Consider the following 14,644-nt stretch of genomic DNA (forward strand, 5'->3'; position numbering starts at 1 on the left):
GGGGTCCCGGGGTGGCATATAAGAATCCGACGGGCGGGAATGGGGTCGTGGGTGGGAGCTGGTATTGGTGAATGTGTGGGTGCGGAGAGGGACAGCGACTTCAACGTCGAGTAAGGATAGACAGGTATGTAGACGGATGGCACGGACACGAGACCACGAGACGTGGTTGTAGAATACAGACAGCCAGATGAAGGGACGGGGGTCGTATTGTCCATCCAGACCTGGAATTTGGGGGAGGAAGAAGCTGGTCAAAGTGAACAGCTGAAGCATCTCCCCATGGTTCAGGCATGAGGGATGCAAGAACGTCGTCATGCATCTGCACCTCGGGTTATCAGCACCGACTAGGTGGGTTTCGTCGTCGGCATACTCTAATTAATTGGTCGCCTCCGTTTCTGGGCAGACACGGTGGCTCGCTTAAATTAAAGTGATTATCCTAACCGTGCAAGTCACTCGACCTACTCCCAACGCGTCGGTGGCCCAGCCGGTCCATCTGGAGATTTCAAACACATGTCAACAATTAAAACACGATGCTATCCGAGGTTCATCCACGTCTATAGACAAGTTCCAACGGGAGTGACTTGCATGTGCTTCGAGAAAGGACCAGGAAGGAGAACCTCATGTCGCGGAGTATCAACTTTTTGCTGCATTGCATCATGAAATGTCATATCTGCTTTTCAACTGATTTTCCTGCCTCGACTCTGCCAGGCCGACCACAATGCAAATTTCCCCTGTGTCCATGCCGGAATGACAAATGTTTCAATTTATGAAGCCGTCGAGTGGCATCCTCTTCCCCTGAGTTCATCCTATTTATGGCCATTGATTTGTTCAGCCTTTTGCTCCAACAATCCAATATCAATCTTCGCCGCTGGGACACTGCTTGGATGTGAGTCCATATTTATTTGAGATGGCGTCCGAACGGCCCTCAAAGGACTGATCGGGCTTTCTGAGCCATTAAGATTCAGGCGCTCAAGAGCTTCCAGCTCGGCTTCTGAAAACTGTCGGAGATGTTTGGGTTTGAATGGGTTAGGAGTCGAGACTCGTGATGATAGGAACTACGATAAGATGGTTAGTCATGGGTCAGCTCTTCTGACGATCTCCAGATAATTCCCATACCGAACTTGCAGCGCTCAACAACGCAATCAAAGACGCTTGGACCACGTCTTCGTGAATTCCGACACCCCAGACTTTTTCATGTGAATTCGTGGCCGTACATTCTATGTACGTAGCTGCCTTGACCTCCCGGCCGCCTCCAATGGCATGCTCCTTGTAATCTGCCACATCGAGATCGATACCCAAGGAATGAAGAGCATTGGCAAGAGAAGAGATGGCACCATTGCCTACTCCCACAATTGGATGTTGCACTCCGTCAATTGCGATCACACCTGCAAATTGACGTTTGGCTGTTGACGTGTTCTGTGCGGGCGTTTTTGTCTTTTCCTGAGTGGCGGTTGCAGTTTTGGAGGGTGGAGCGGGCGAGCTCGTCCTTACCGCCGTAATGTTGTAGTCGACCAGAGTAAATCTTGGATTGCTCTTGAGATGATATGATTCCTCGAACAGAGCTTGGATCTCTCGTGGAAGCAATTCCCTGTTTTTGGCATCGGCCTCCTTCTGCACGATCTTGCTAAAGGCGATCTGCAACCCACGAGGAAGGTCGAGTTCGAGGCTTCTCAGAATGACCCAAGCAACACCACCCTTACCAGATTGTGAGTTGACACGAATAATGGCTTCGTAGGTCCGTCCAATGTCCTGAGGGTCAAGTGGGAGATACGGTACCTCCCACCGGTCCTCGGCTCCCACTCCGTTCTTCGAACGGACTTGGAATCCTTTCTTGATGGCGTCTTGATGAGATCCACTGAACGCGCAAACCACAAGCTGTCCGCCGTATGGCCATCGTTCATTGACAGGGATCTTTGTCGATTCCTCACAAACCCGAATGACTTTGTTGATATCACTGAAATCAATGCCCGGCCAAACTCCCTGTGTGTAGAGATTGAGGGCTAGAGTGACTAGATCGACATTGCCCGTTCGTTCACCATTCCCAAACAGAGTGCCCTCTACTCGGTCAGCACCAGCCATCTGTGCCAATTCTGCCGCAGCAACTGCGCAACCTCGATCATTGTGGGGATGGACGGACACACAGAACTTCTCACGTTCGGTCATGTGCGTGCAGAAGTATTCCACTTGATCAGCAAAGATATTAGGCGTCGCCATCTCGACCGTAGCTGGAAGGTTGAAGATGAGTTTGGCGTCCTCCGTTGGTTCCCATGCAGCCTTGACGGCCTCGCAGATCCGGACAGCAAATTCCGGCGAGGTGTCTGAAAACGTCTCGGGACTGAACTCGTACAGCCATTCTGTGCCTGCGTGACTTGGGTCATCCTTGGTGATGGAGCGGGCAAATTGTGTACACTTGACTGCCAGAGCGATACTCTCTTCCTGCGTCATGCCGAAAACAATCCTTTGGAAGCATTCACTGGTGGCCAGATATATGTGGAGGATGGCTTTCTTCGCGCCTCTTAAGGACTCGACCGTGCGGCGGATGAAGTCTTCCCTGCACGGAGAAAGGACCTGTAGCCATACATCATCGGGAACCACGCCAGGAGTCTCGACCAAGGATCTTGTAAAGTCATAGTCGGTCTGAGAGGCCGAGGGAAAGGATACTTCGATTTCTCTGTAGCCCAGCTCTACGAGCATTTTGAAGAAGCGCAGTTTCTGGACTCCGTCCTGCCTAAGTATCAGTATCCGACGGGAGTTCTTTCATCTCCAGCCCCACATACCATGGGATCGACTAAACTCTGGTTTCCATCTCTCAAATCCGTCGCGAGCCATCGTGGCGGTGCATCGTTTGTCTTAGAGGGCCACTGACGATTTGGTAGGTCAAGAGGTTTAAATTTCCGGTATTTTTTCCATGGCTCCCGTAGCCTGTAGTAGACTTGTAAGCAACGCTTCGCCGAGTTCTATGCGGGCCAGTCTCGACTCACATAGGCATTATTGCGGAGGATTGACTCGGTGACCAAAGGGACTCTGTGTAGGAGATGAAATGCTGGCAGCGGGGTAAAAGGGATAACTCGGTACTGCCTTCGAGTGTGTAACGTCGGTGCGAAAGTAAACGACCGGAGCGAGATGGAACAAGATTATGGGATACCTCAAAACGTATCGTGTGGTTTGCCCCTGGGTAGGAAGAACTTTTTGAATGAAAATACCACAAATGAGTCAATGGTCAATGGTGCTCTCCACCCGTACATAACCGACAAGTTTTTGTGACGTGGGGTAAAGGCCCTGCCAGCCCTGCATGCCCAGGTGCGTACCTAAACTGACGGCTTAGCTGTATTGTCATTTCATCAAATCTGGGGTCAACCCTAGCCCTGTGCGACAACTTTCGCGGTGCTAGGTAATCTTGCTGTAGAGCCACATGAGGGACTTAGACCCTTAGTAAAGCATCTGGGCAAGCAAGACCACTTGGTCCTCGATCCTATTTGGCACTCTTCGTGGAAATTGGCCGGAGAACAGACTACTCCCCGGAATAACCGAATCGTGTATCAATTATACTTGTCTAGTTTCCTGTTGCACAGAAATAACTAGGTACTCGGAATCAACAATGTAGGGATCTCCATTTCTCAACCAGGTCTTCTGTACCGCCTCATTACAACCTATTGATGCCTTTCATCTCTTCGTCCATGATCAATGTTACTGGAATGCGTTTGTAACAGAACCGGCAACCATCCCGTCCAGCCCGTGTTAAGGCCCCCCTTTCAACCTTCAGCCTTGCCTTTCCGCCCAGACAGCCGTCTTGCCTGCTGTCGTTCAAAATACTCATGCTGTCAAAAGATGCAGCTCAAGTATCCCTAGCTCCTCAGTTAGTATCGATAGCAACTCTGCCGCTCACTGTTGCTATCTCGCAAATCGCAGTTCCGTGACTGCCAGACTTTGAGGGCGAAGATCGTTCCACTTCCTCTTCCTCATTCCCTTCTTCATCCGTCTTATCAGTCACTGCTGAGTTGGAAATCCACTTGCGTTTTGTCGTGCTTGACTGCAATCTATGAACACTGCCTCCGGACACCGCCAATTGATGCTCAGTGTTTCGTGCAATCAGAACAGTTTCTGTTTGGCCATTGGCACTGGAGGTGGCACAAGTTCTCATCTCAGCCTCGTTCCCAGACTTCTTCGAATGGCAAGACAGGTCGTTGATCGGCCAAGGAGAATTGGCATTAGATCCGACCTTTTTGCCCAGACTGTCACGAATCTTATCAATTGCTAGTGTTGCCTGCTTGAGTCCGGACAGAGACCGCGGTGTGTTGGACGGAGCATGTGTTCCCTGTGCCGGTGTGTCAACTGCCTTGAGTTCCTTCATGAGTTGTGCTTGCTGGGCTGGGCTGAGCGCCTGCACAATTTCTCGGGGGTTGGCCTCTTCCATATGCTTCAGGAAGTCTGCTCTCTGATAATTGACCCCAGACATTGAAGTGTGAGTTCGACTGAATTCTCTTCTGCTGGATGTGTAGTCAGGCATTGATATATCATGGCTGGAAGATCTCAACTGTGCTCGCCACGCTCGGCTTGCAATTGACTGTGGCCCAACAAAAGGATCCTCGGCATCACCCGTGAGGTCCACAACCGCTGAACGCTTGTAAGAATCCAGTCCCCCGGTAGGAGTTTCGTTCATCTTTCCAGGAGGATCAGACTGTAGATCGGAGAAAGTCTCGGCATTCAACAATCTTTGGAAGTTGTCATACCCGTTCGATGCTTGCTTGGTGGCTCGACCACTGATAGGTATTCTGTTGGGCGAGTGGGAGTGCATGTCATGGTCAGCCACCGTGAGAGACAATCTGGATCCGATAACTCCTGGTCGTACCGCTGGTTTTGCTAGTCTTCCAAACATTCTTGGATTTGGCCAAGCAATACTGGAATATTCAAGGACATCTTGTAGCTTATGTCAGCATCTTAGCTACCATGGAGTGGTGGTGGACAAACCTTGAGATGCATGTTGAAATGCAAAGGTCACCACATCCCGGAGTCGATCAAAGGTGAGACGAGGATCAGGTTGAGGACTGTCCAGGCGGACCACCCCTTCCGCGATGACCACGCTGATACGGCCAATAACATCTCCGGGCTCCCAGTGGGTTTGATAGAGAATGTCTTTGTGGAAGACGGGGAACAAGAGCGGTTGACCATCGCCAGTACGTGTTTCTTCTTCAATCACTTCCGGCCATGCACTGTTGTCGTCGAAAGAATGTTGGCTGGGACAAGGGGTCAGTCTGCAGTGTTCTTCGTAGATGGATTGAACATACGCTTGGAGAACCCCATCAATGTAGATGCGTGCTTCAAACATGACTCTTTCATCACGGGTTTTGTAGCTTTGTAGTATACCGGAAGCGGTGGGCTTTTTCCAGCTATGAATCGAGATTCTAAATGGAGTCCGGGGTTCGAGGCTGGTGATGAAAGAGGTCACCGTGGGGATGATCGTCATGGACTCAAAATTCTCGATTTCTGAAGCCGATGGTACGTGCTGTGGTGCAAGGCGAGAGCCTGCCAAGGTCAGAGTTGTATCAAATGGCATAGATGTTACACCTACCTGGATTAAGGGCAAAGCATTTTGTGTCAAACTCTTGAAGGGGAACCCTCGAATCCGCCGGAAAGAGAAGAACATCCCAGTTCTGATACCTCATACTGAGAAATCTAAACGACCAGGAGGTCAAACAACTCTAGTGGGCCGTGGTATGGTCGAGTTTTCTCGTAGCAATGAGGGTTAACGAGAGTCAGCATGATAGTGAGCTTTCACCCCGGGCCGTCGAAAGATATCAAGAAGTTCACAAAGGGTGGCGCTTACCATAAAATCCAACTCTCCTTCCGACGTTTACGGCCAGAGGGCAGGAAGGCAGGAAGTCAAGGAGTTGACAAGTGAGGAAACTGCTGTCTAGGATATCAAGTCACCGAAAGCCCTGGAACTGTTTGCAGGTAAAGATCTGAAATTCACTAAAGGAAAGCAGTGAATCTCTTGAAGCCCCATCAGCTTTTGGTTTCGAGGGTAATAAGTAAGACTACACAAACGGTCAATAGTGAATGATGACAAAAATCAGATTGTTGCGCCTTCCCATGTCCTCCTCCGCTCCCCTTACTTGCACCACCATATCGACCTGTCGAGGTATGTCCATGTCAATAAAATCATTTTCGTCTGAGCAGCGGGTATTGTCAACAAGAAAAAGTATTCAGAATCAACATGTCCAAGAAACTATGCACGCGTCCACCAATGCGTCCCGTGCTCTCGTCAAGCGCAACGCCGAGGTTATTAAATGTTACACAGCTTTATAATCAAGAGTGCCAGTCTGTCCAGTCGAAACTGAAACGGACATCCACTATTCGCCCGTCCCATCTAGGCCAAAGTCGCCCCCAACACCGATGCCTGTATCAAAATTGAATGTGTCGTCGTTGGTCGTGTTGAGGAAGCTGTCAAAGTCGAAATTCTCCAAAACGTCGCTATTCTCTAATGTGCTGAAATCCAGGTTGAAATTTTGATCAGGGTTCCCAAAGTCCGTGAAGGAGTTTTGGGAAAGATCCGGTTGATGCATTGGTTGACTGGGAGGCATGACCTGAGATTGTGGTGGTACTTGGTTGGCATTGGCCACCCCTCCAGCCCCAGCTTTACCACCTGAGTTAAATCCGGGTCCAGGATGTACAGGAGTGATTGGCGTGGATGGAGTCGGGGTTGCAGGAGGCTCATTGTCTGCACTGGCCGCGTTGGCAGTGGACGCCTTCTTTGTGGGACGTTTCTTGCTGTCATCCTTCGCCTTCTTTGACTTGGGCGCAGGCTTGTTAGTTGTCGAGGGCGTTGGTGGCGCATTCCCACTTTGAGGAGAGCCTGGTTGATTTCGTTGCCCATTGTTGCCTGCGGGCGCTTGAGGAGGTGGCATCTCATTCCGCTGGCCAGGTGTACCCATGGGTTGTGGTTGTCCTTGAGAAGCTTGTTGGATCATGGGTTGCCCGCCTTGGAATTGGTTGGCCATACGGTTGTTTTGCTGCTGTTGACGAGCCATGTTGACATCCATAGACGTTGGCGGTCGCATGTTTACACCACCAGGTCCCACCATGGGTTGGCCGTCTTTCATGAACATCGCTGGGTTGAAGTCGGGTGTTGGCATACCATTCATGAAGTTCATGCCAGCCGGAGATCGTCCTGCCATATCGCCAGCAGATGGCGAGCCAGGCAGACCACCCATCTGAGGAGTCCGTTTCATTTGATCAACTGGGTTGGGAGAGTTGCCAGTGCGGCCACTCCCTGAAGGTGACATGCCTCCAGGCATTCCCAAGGGCTGACCATCTCGGTTGACCGCGTTATCCTGCTCTTGTCTGGCCATCATCAGGCGTTTCTTGTTCTGTTGTTCCAGAAGCATCAATTGCATTTGGTAATCTTGCAAGGCATGATTACCACTCTGACCTCCACCGGGGGCGCCTTGCATCTGTTGGCCGGCCATTCGCTGATTGTACATCTCGAGTTGCATGCCGTCGGCGAATTGTGCAGGATTCATTCCTTGCATCATAGGAGATCCGGCATTGCCCATATTCATCATGCCATTAGCCATTCCAGCCTGGAAGTGATCAGCGGGTTGTGATAAGTATGCTGTGCCACGACTTACCTGCATGGGCTTTTGTGGCATTGCGCCATTCTGTCGGAACTGGGCACTGTTCATGTTCGGGTTGAAAGCATTTTGAATCATCATTCCTTGGGGTGCCACTCCACCAGGCATTCCTGGACGACCATTCGGCATCATGGCTCCATTGAATTGTTGACCCTCTAATCGTGGTCTCTTGGATGGGGAACCTCCATTTTCTCCTTCTGCGGGTGAGGAGGCGCGGCCGTTCATGTCCATCTCGCCTTGTTCGCGATTGATTTGCGACTGTTGTTGTAGCATCTGGGCTTGCTTGTTGAATTGTTGCAATTGTTGAGGGGTCCTAAGATGTGTCAGTGAGTCTCATATAAGAGCGTCCCATACGGATCTTACATTTTGTTTGCATTGGGCATGTTGCCGTTCATCATTCCATTCCGCGCTGCCATGTTGGCACGCATCGCGAATTGATTTGGATTCATCATCCCAGGTCTAGCGAGATTCTGATTTTGTTGGTTCTCTCTCATGCGTTGCATGTTCTGCGCATCAAGTCAGTAATCGTGGGTCAGCCAAATGTAATGTCTGGCTTACTTGATGTTGCATCAAATACTGAGCGGCGGGACCCATGCTTCCAGCAGGACCTTTCCCACCTCTATGTGCAGAGAAAAGATCCGAGAAGATGCTAAACCATTCGAAAAGGAAGCCGATACCGGGTGTGCTTGTTTCTCCCAAATGACCAGGTCGAGGTAGGTCATCGGGAATGTCGTCCTTTAGGTCTGTATCCATCGCATCTCCATCGACACCGTTGACTTCGCCGTCCTTGCGACGGCCAGGACTTTGCTTGACTGGTGGTTTTGTGTGGATGGCGAGGTTTTTGTCGTTGAGAATACTTCGAGCAATGTCATAATGACCGAGCTTGAGGAAATATTCGTAGATGTAGGTGTTGAGCTGGGATTTGACGTGCTCTGGTTGCATACCATTACTGCTGCCACTATTACCAGGCATTGCTGGACTGCCACTGTTCATCATGACCATTCCACCACCGACCGGGCCTCCAGCCACTCCTGCAGCGTTCATTTGTGTCATGTTCATCATAGCCAAAAACACCTGCGAAAGTGATGCCGACAAGTGTTGCTAGTTCCGAATGGAGTAGAGGTCAGATGTGAGTAATCTAGACCTCAAGCGATGGGTGTAGGAGGTTCGTTAAATGAACTAGCCGAGAGATGGTTGATCAGGGACGTGCGGAGAGTCGGTCGCGCAAACCGACAGCGACTTCAGAGGTGGCAGGCAAGTTTCATTTCCAAGGGATTGAGAATATAGAAAGATTGAGGAGGCAGTATGAGTGAGTGAGTGCTTCAGACTGAGAGTAGTTGTAACTGTCGAAGAAGATGGAAAGATATCCAGACGAGGTTGCTCTGAAACGAAACGCGGCCGCCACAAAAGCGGACGGGCTGGTAAGTCGGCTAATTTTTGGAGGCGCCGACAGTCTGGGCACTCAAAATTCACAAATTTGGCGATACTGTAGGTAGTTGCTGTTCGGTCGGAATTACTAGAGGGAACTTCGGTATGGAAGAGATACAAAGAGTGATGCAGCTATTGAGGGAAGACAAAGTGCCGGGACTGAAGAGTGAGAATCTAATATCGCAGTGCTGGCAAAGATAAAATGGGGTGACAGATGGGTAACGGAGTGGTGCTGCGAGCCCTGAGCACAGGTGAGGGAAGTTGGCTGGTGTTTGAGTCACTCGCAGGCAGAAGGCACCACACGGGTTGCCTGTGGAATAATCGTTTGGTTGCATTCCACGGGAAAGGATGGGGACAAAATGCCTCTGTTCTGGCTGAGAAGCGCCCACGACTGTCCGGCTTTGGGGCCAGTAAAAGCCCTAGCACGCCTAGAATTGGGGTTCCCTCGTGCCTGGAAAGCACCTGAAAGACCGTTGGAGATGGTCAGAGGGCGAAAAAAAGTTCAGAGGCTGAGAGAGAAACCCAGATCTCTCAAGGTCGAGGGTGCAGCTTCCCACGACTCAGAGCACGTCCTTTCCCAGCCCAGATGCAATATGCCCCGCGTAGAGTGCAGCACGCTAGACTATATTTGGGGGGTTCTATGGCGGGGTGCTTGGCATCAAGTCCAAAACCTCTGCACCTCACGCTTTCACCACTATAGTCGAAATAATTAAAAAATCCCCTCTACGAACCAAGTTCCCTACTGGAAACGACTCTTTCGCTCTCATTTGCCACAAGTAAAGATCCGGTTGCTCCATCTGTGCCCAAACGCAGGGTAGAAAGGATCACAGCAAGATTACCCCTTCCCCTCGCAGTCTTGCTGAAACCGCGTCAGGGGCATCATCATCCTTTGTTATACTGGAAAAGGGGTTCCGGTCACGTGAAATTTCGACTTTGCCCCCCATTGCGCTGTAAAAGCACTCCGTGCCCAACTTGATAGAGGGACTCCGGCAAGCAGAAGCTGATTGGCAAAATGTTGTCATTATTCGTCATCCGGTGGCATTTCGTCTTCGATATAGCGTATCAAAGTCACCCGCATTTCAGTAACATCATTTCCACGTAGCACATCACTGACGAACCGGGCCTCGATGGACATTTGCACCTATCATGTCTGGTTAGCCAAGGACTCTCCTGGAAGAAAGACCAAGTACCATTTCCAGCGCTCCACGCAAGACACCGCAGAATATGTTGGAAAACCACAATTCATCTTGTGCCCTCCCATCGTCTGGAAGTTCGACAAAATCGGCCAAAGGATTTTCGTCAAATAGTAGAGAAAATTGTTTGTTGTCCGCGGTCCAGTTCGTTACGGTGGGAGTGATATTGAGGAATATCTTGAAGCCGACCTGATCCGTCGTTAATGTCCGTATCATTGGGCATTTTACACATCCATACCTTTGAGATCATCTCAGCTGTATCTCTGAAATTGCCACAGCGACCGGTGTTGGACTTTGCAAGAAAGTCTTCAATTAGACGCATTCCGATGTTGTAGCCCATTTTATCGAGTTGTTGATTGACTTGAGCATAATCATTGTCATAGTCTGCACACAGTTGAGATACAATTGTACCATATGTGAGCGTCACAAGTTCAGCGTTGACTTTATCAACCCTTGTCCTATTGTTTGTAAGAGAAATGAACAAACAATCGAACCCAAGCTGCTTACTTCCAGACCCTATTAGTTTTGCTTTAGTAAAGTGTTCAGAATGTTGGCTCAGTCTGCTTTGCTTACTCTTCGCCCAATCGGGCTGCTTTCTGGCTCGTTGCCATGAGAGCTGATGCAATTATTATCTCCGGACAGTCATTTCAGAGCGCTGGGAGAATATGCAATTAACTGACAAGGCTGGAAAATTGACCGGGCAGCTGATCGATGATGGTGTTGTCCAAGCGAAGAACAGATATGTGACGCCTGAGCCTGAGCCTTGCATGACGCCAAGTCCGAGCCTGCTCTTCCGGCTCTACCTCGGCAGTCGCAATGTGGGCTGTAGACTGCGTTCAAGTTTCTCAAAAGTTCTGGTGTCGAAAAAGTGACAGAAAGGCCAATATCACCTCTATTACCACGCACCACGACCTGTTCCCAATCAAAGGCCCCTCTGACACACTAGAAGTCAACTTCACACGTGATCATGATGCCGTCTATCAAAAGACAGGCGTCCGACAGCTTCTCCAAGCCGCAAGCCCTGGTCAAGCGACAGAAATCCAACTCAGACCTTCGGGATGGAAAAGCGGTCGCCCTGGCAGGCAAGGATTCAGATGGCGCTCTCATATCCTCGGTAGGTGGGCCATAGACTTCAACATACAGGAAGCGTACTAACAGCGTCTAGGCTCTGCGGACGAGTGGTCTCACGGCACCGATCATGGAGTTGACAGGTACTGTTGTTACTCAAACGGCCAATTTCGAAATCTATTGACTAATGCAAGGCAGGCCATGCAGGTGAAATCTTCGCGGCTAGGTTCGATCCAACCGGACAGCATATTGCCTCTGGCTCAATGGACAGATCCATATGTATTTAAATCACCCCTCATACCTCCACGATTTCTAACAGACTTACCAGTGCTGTGGAATACCTATGGACAAGCTGAAAACTACGGTACATTAACCGGTCACAAGGGTGCTGTTCTAGATCTTCAGTGGTCACGCGACTCGAGGACGATCTACTCGGCTTCGGCAGATATGACCGTCGCTAACTGGGATCTGGAAACGGGATTACGAGTCCGCAAACATGTTGGACACGAGGAGGTCATAAACTGTCTTGACCTCAGCAGACGTGGCCAAGACCTGCTTCTCAGTGGCAGTGATGATGGTTGTATTGGAATATGGGATCCGCGGCAGAAGGCAGCCGTGGACTATATTGAAACAGATTTTCCCATAACAGCCGTTGCGCTTGCAGAGCAGGGCCATGAAATCTACTCTGGTGGGATTGACAATGATATCAAAGTCTGGGATGCTCGAACTCTGAGAGTGACCTATACTTTGGTTGGGCACACGGATACCATTACGTCCTTGGAAATCTCTCCAGATTCTCAAACTCTGCTTTCAAATTCCCACGACTCGACAGTCCGGACGTGGGATGTTCGACCCTTTGCTCCTGTGGATCGCGCTGTACAGACCTATGATGGAGCTCCATCTGGCTTCGAGAAGAATCTGATACGTGCAAGCTGGAGTACCAAAGGAGACAAAATTGCTGCAGGTTCTGGAGATCGTACAGTGGTCGTGTGGGATACCCGTTCGGCAAGACTATTGTACAAACTACCAGGCCACAAAGGCACCGTCAATGATGTACGGTTCTCCCCCTCGGAGGATCCGATCAGTAAGTTATGCTGTTTGATGCACAGAGGGTTTTTGACTAACGTGATGTAGTTGTTTCTGGCTCAACAGATCGCAATATTCTTTTGGGAGAGCTCGGAAGGTGAAAAGAGCTCCTCCTAATCATCTCGATACACTGTTTCTACCCCTACGGTTGATCCAGTGTAGAGAAACCCAACACAGATTTACCTGGCAGCACCTGGCAGCACATCGACTGAGGAGAATCTCGAGACGTGGAGGCCCGTCCTCTGTAGCAAGAGAACGAGGTCAAGTCAAATTTGTCATCCAATGTCGCAGTCTCTGCTGTCAGCCACAAATTTAATGGCCTGGAGAATGGCAAGAAAGCTGCGACAGTATATCCGTTCACAAGACTGTCACAGTGATGCCCTCACAGAGCTAGTCATATGGGGCACGCCGGGTCCGCCAAAGCCACTTCGACCCGTTTAGCTCGAGTACAATCACCGCGCAATGGACGCGACGAACATGCCAGCCATAGTAACGTGAATAGGCATCAGCGTTGGTCAATGATGAGCTGGCCTTGATCGGACTGTGAGTCTGAGGGAAGGGGAGAGTCGACGAATTACTCGGACGAGCTTCAAGTTGCTATGCAGACAAGGGACCTAATTTAGATGATTACCTTGATCTACAAATACACCATTACTTCATAGGTCGACAAGACTCTGACACGAACATTTTGTAGACAGACGATTCAAAGCGCGAATTAGGACAGCCTGAGGCACCGGCTGCAATGATACTGATCCTTTTCCCGCTTCGATGAACAGCCTTGGAAAACTAGCCATAACAGGAGTCCCACCTTCGGATTTCGGGTATCGCACAAGACAAAGATCCCGATCGGAATAAATCGGCCCGAATGATTCACAGGATATATATTCAATCCACACAATTTTGCCCATGAAACCACCCTTATCCGTGAGTCCATCTCTAGAGCCCTTTAACTCTACGAAATTCTAACTGTAATTCAGTCGATGGTGTATCGGTAACATACCTGGTTTTCAATAGAAGACTTCAAGTGATCTATATCACCCAGGCGCGCCGGGTTCGATTCCCGGTCGGGGAACTGATCTTTTTTTTTCTTCTTTTTTCGCCTATCTTTAAAGGTAGGCACTGTCTCTTTTGGAATACATATTCAAGCACGTGGAAGTCTCTACCGACAACTGATCATATTTCAGCTCCTTTCGGCTTGCTCATCTGCCTCCTGAACATTCCGTGTCAATACACACCATAAAATCTAGATTGCTCGTGAAATGTAAATCATTGTACAATCTTCAAAGGCATGCTTGGCCTGGAAACGAATCCAGAAAACAGCTTCGCAGACCATGGGTCTCTTCTTGAACCAATTTCGCAACACGGGATACCACACTATCATGCTCATTCTGCTCATATTGCACATATCACTGCTCGCAGTTCAATTCCAGGAGCAGATATCTGATGATAGAGGTCCAGCTCTCAATTAGTGTGCGAGTAGCCCTTCTTGCGTCACTTGCATAGTGGCAACCAAATGGAACTGATGCAGAAGCCGTATGTTTGTGGTCGATGCAATGTCCCAGACGAATTGAAGAGCTCTGAGGAGAGGATGTGGTATGCAAAGGCGTATTGAAGGAATGGCCACTAAAGCAGCGAATATGCTGCTCCCAGGGTATCTCGGAAATCAAAAGTTCACTCGCCGCCCTAAACTAATGCCAAGCGAAAAAGGGGCGAGGTTGACATCCAGTCGAAATGACAAGAGCGCGCTTTTCCGATGTCCATGTTTCAGAACGCGTTCTTCAACACGAGCACCTGCTGTCGAGATGCTCGATAGCACTTTTCGAGCTAGCAGCTATCGACGTTCATATGTCGAAGGCGAGAGCGTTGCTGCCCAAACTAGATTGGCTTGACAGCCTATCAAAACGTCCATCCATCCTTCACCTGGATCCCTCGTAGTGTCTCAGTGTCATTACCGAAGTGCATTCCTATGCCTGTGATCTCTCCCCTTGCGCGCCATCTTTGGAGCAATAAACAAAGATCAAGAAGCCTACTGTCGCAGCTGCTGGTCGCAAATGTGGCCATCTCGACTTTCACAGGCCTGGCCATGTGATATCGCTGTTTCTCGATGTTTTGTTTCGATCTTCCAATAGCCATGCTTACTGTGCCAGCCTCATTGACGCGATTTCCGTGCATAACCTACAAAGCTTTCTGCTAATAAGGGCGCTGAACCCTCGTTGATGTGCAGCATTAACTTAGCAGCAC

The 14,644-nt window shown here is 49.8% G+C and overlaps 5 protein-coding genes and 1 non-coding gene across 6 annotated transcripts; 2 read left to right on the forward strand and 4 right to left on the reverse strand.

Moving 5' to 3' along the window:
* Positions 1-803: 803 nt before the first annotated feature.
* LTR84_005248 (uncharacterized protein) lies at positions 804-2,986 on the reverse strand (the record flags this gene model as incomplete). The annotated part of the gene is made up of 4 exons (XM_064848820.1): positions 804-1,052; positions 1,114-2,721; positions 2,775-2,919; positions 2,979-2,986. The coding sequence occupies 4 exons, from the start codon at positions 2,984-2,986 to the stop codon at positions 804-806; spliced, it is 2,010 nt and encodes a 669-aa protein (XP_064711444.1).
* Positions 2,987-3,850: 864 nt separating this feature from the next.
* LTR84_005249 (uncharacterized protein) lies at positions 3,851-5,660 on the reverse strand (the record flags this gene model as incomplete). Its single annotated transcript, XM_064848821.1, has 4 exons — positions 3,851-4,914; positions 4,966-5,231; positions 5,283-5,520; positions 5,567-5,660. 4 exons carry the CDS (start codon positions 5,658-5,660, stop codon positions 3,851-3,853), a joined length of 1,662 nt encoding a protein of 553 aa, XP_064711445.1.
* Positions 5,661-6,347: 687 nt separating this feature from the next.
* LTR84_005250 (uncharacterized protein) lies at positions 6,348-8,681 on the reverse strand (the record flags this gene model as incomplete). The annotated part of the gene is made up of 4 exons (XM_064848822.1): positions 6,348-7,577; positions 7,626-7,941; positions 7,992-8,134; positions 8,187-8,681. The coding sequence occupies 4 exons, from the start codon at positions 8,679-8,681 to the stop codon at positions 6,348-6,350; spliced, it is 2,184 nt and encodes a 727-aa protein (XP_064711446.1).
* Positions 8,682-10,077: 1,396 nt separating this feature from the next.
* LTR84_005251 (uncharacterized protein) lies at positions 10,078-10,860 on the reverse strand (the record flags this gene model as incomplete). Its single annotated transcript, XM_064848823.1, has 5 exons — positions 10,078-10,197; positions 10,247-10,438; positions 10,488-10,707; positions 10,757-10,765; positions 10,823-10,860. The coding sequence occupies 5 exons, from the start codon at positions 10,858-10,860 to the stop codon at positions 10,078-10,080; spliced, it is 579 nt and encodes a 192-aa protein (XP_064711447.1).
* A 359-nt stretch (positions 10,861-11,219) lies between these two features.
* Positions 11,220-12,504, forward strand: LTR84_005252 (uncharacterized protein; the record flags this gene model as incomplete). The annotated part of the gene is made up of 5 exons (XM_064848824.1): positions 11,220-11,363; positions 11,415-11,460; positions 11,516-11,596; positions 11,646-12,401; positions 12,452-12,504. The coding sequence occupies 5 exons, from the start codon at positions 11,220-11,222 to the stop codon at positions 12,502-12,504; spliced, it is 1,080 nt and encodes a 359-aa protein (XP_064711448.1).
* Positions 12,505-13,376: 872 nt separating this feature from the next.
* Positions 13,377-13,475, forward strand: LTR84_005253. Its single transcript has one exon. It is a non-coding gene; the product is annotated as a tRNA-Glu (tRNA).
* Positions 13,476-14,644: the final 1,169 nt, after the last annotated feature.

Source organism: Exophiala bonariae, assembly GCF_035927105.1.
Source record: "Exophiala bonariae strain CCFEE 5792 chromosome Unknown scaffold_2, whole genome shotgun sequence".
Taxonomy (NCBI): Eukaryota; Fungi; Ascomycota; class Eurotiomycetes; order Chaetothyriales; family Herpotrichiellaceae; genus Exophiala; species Exophiala bonariae.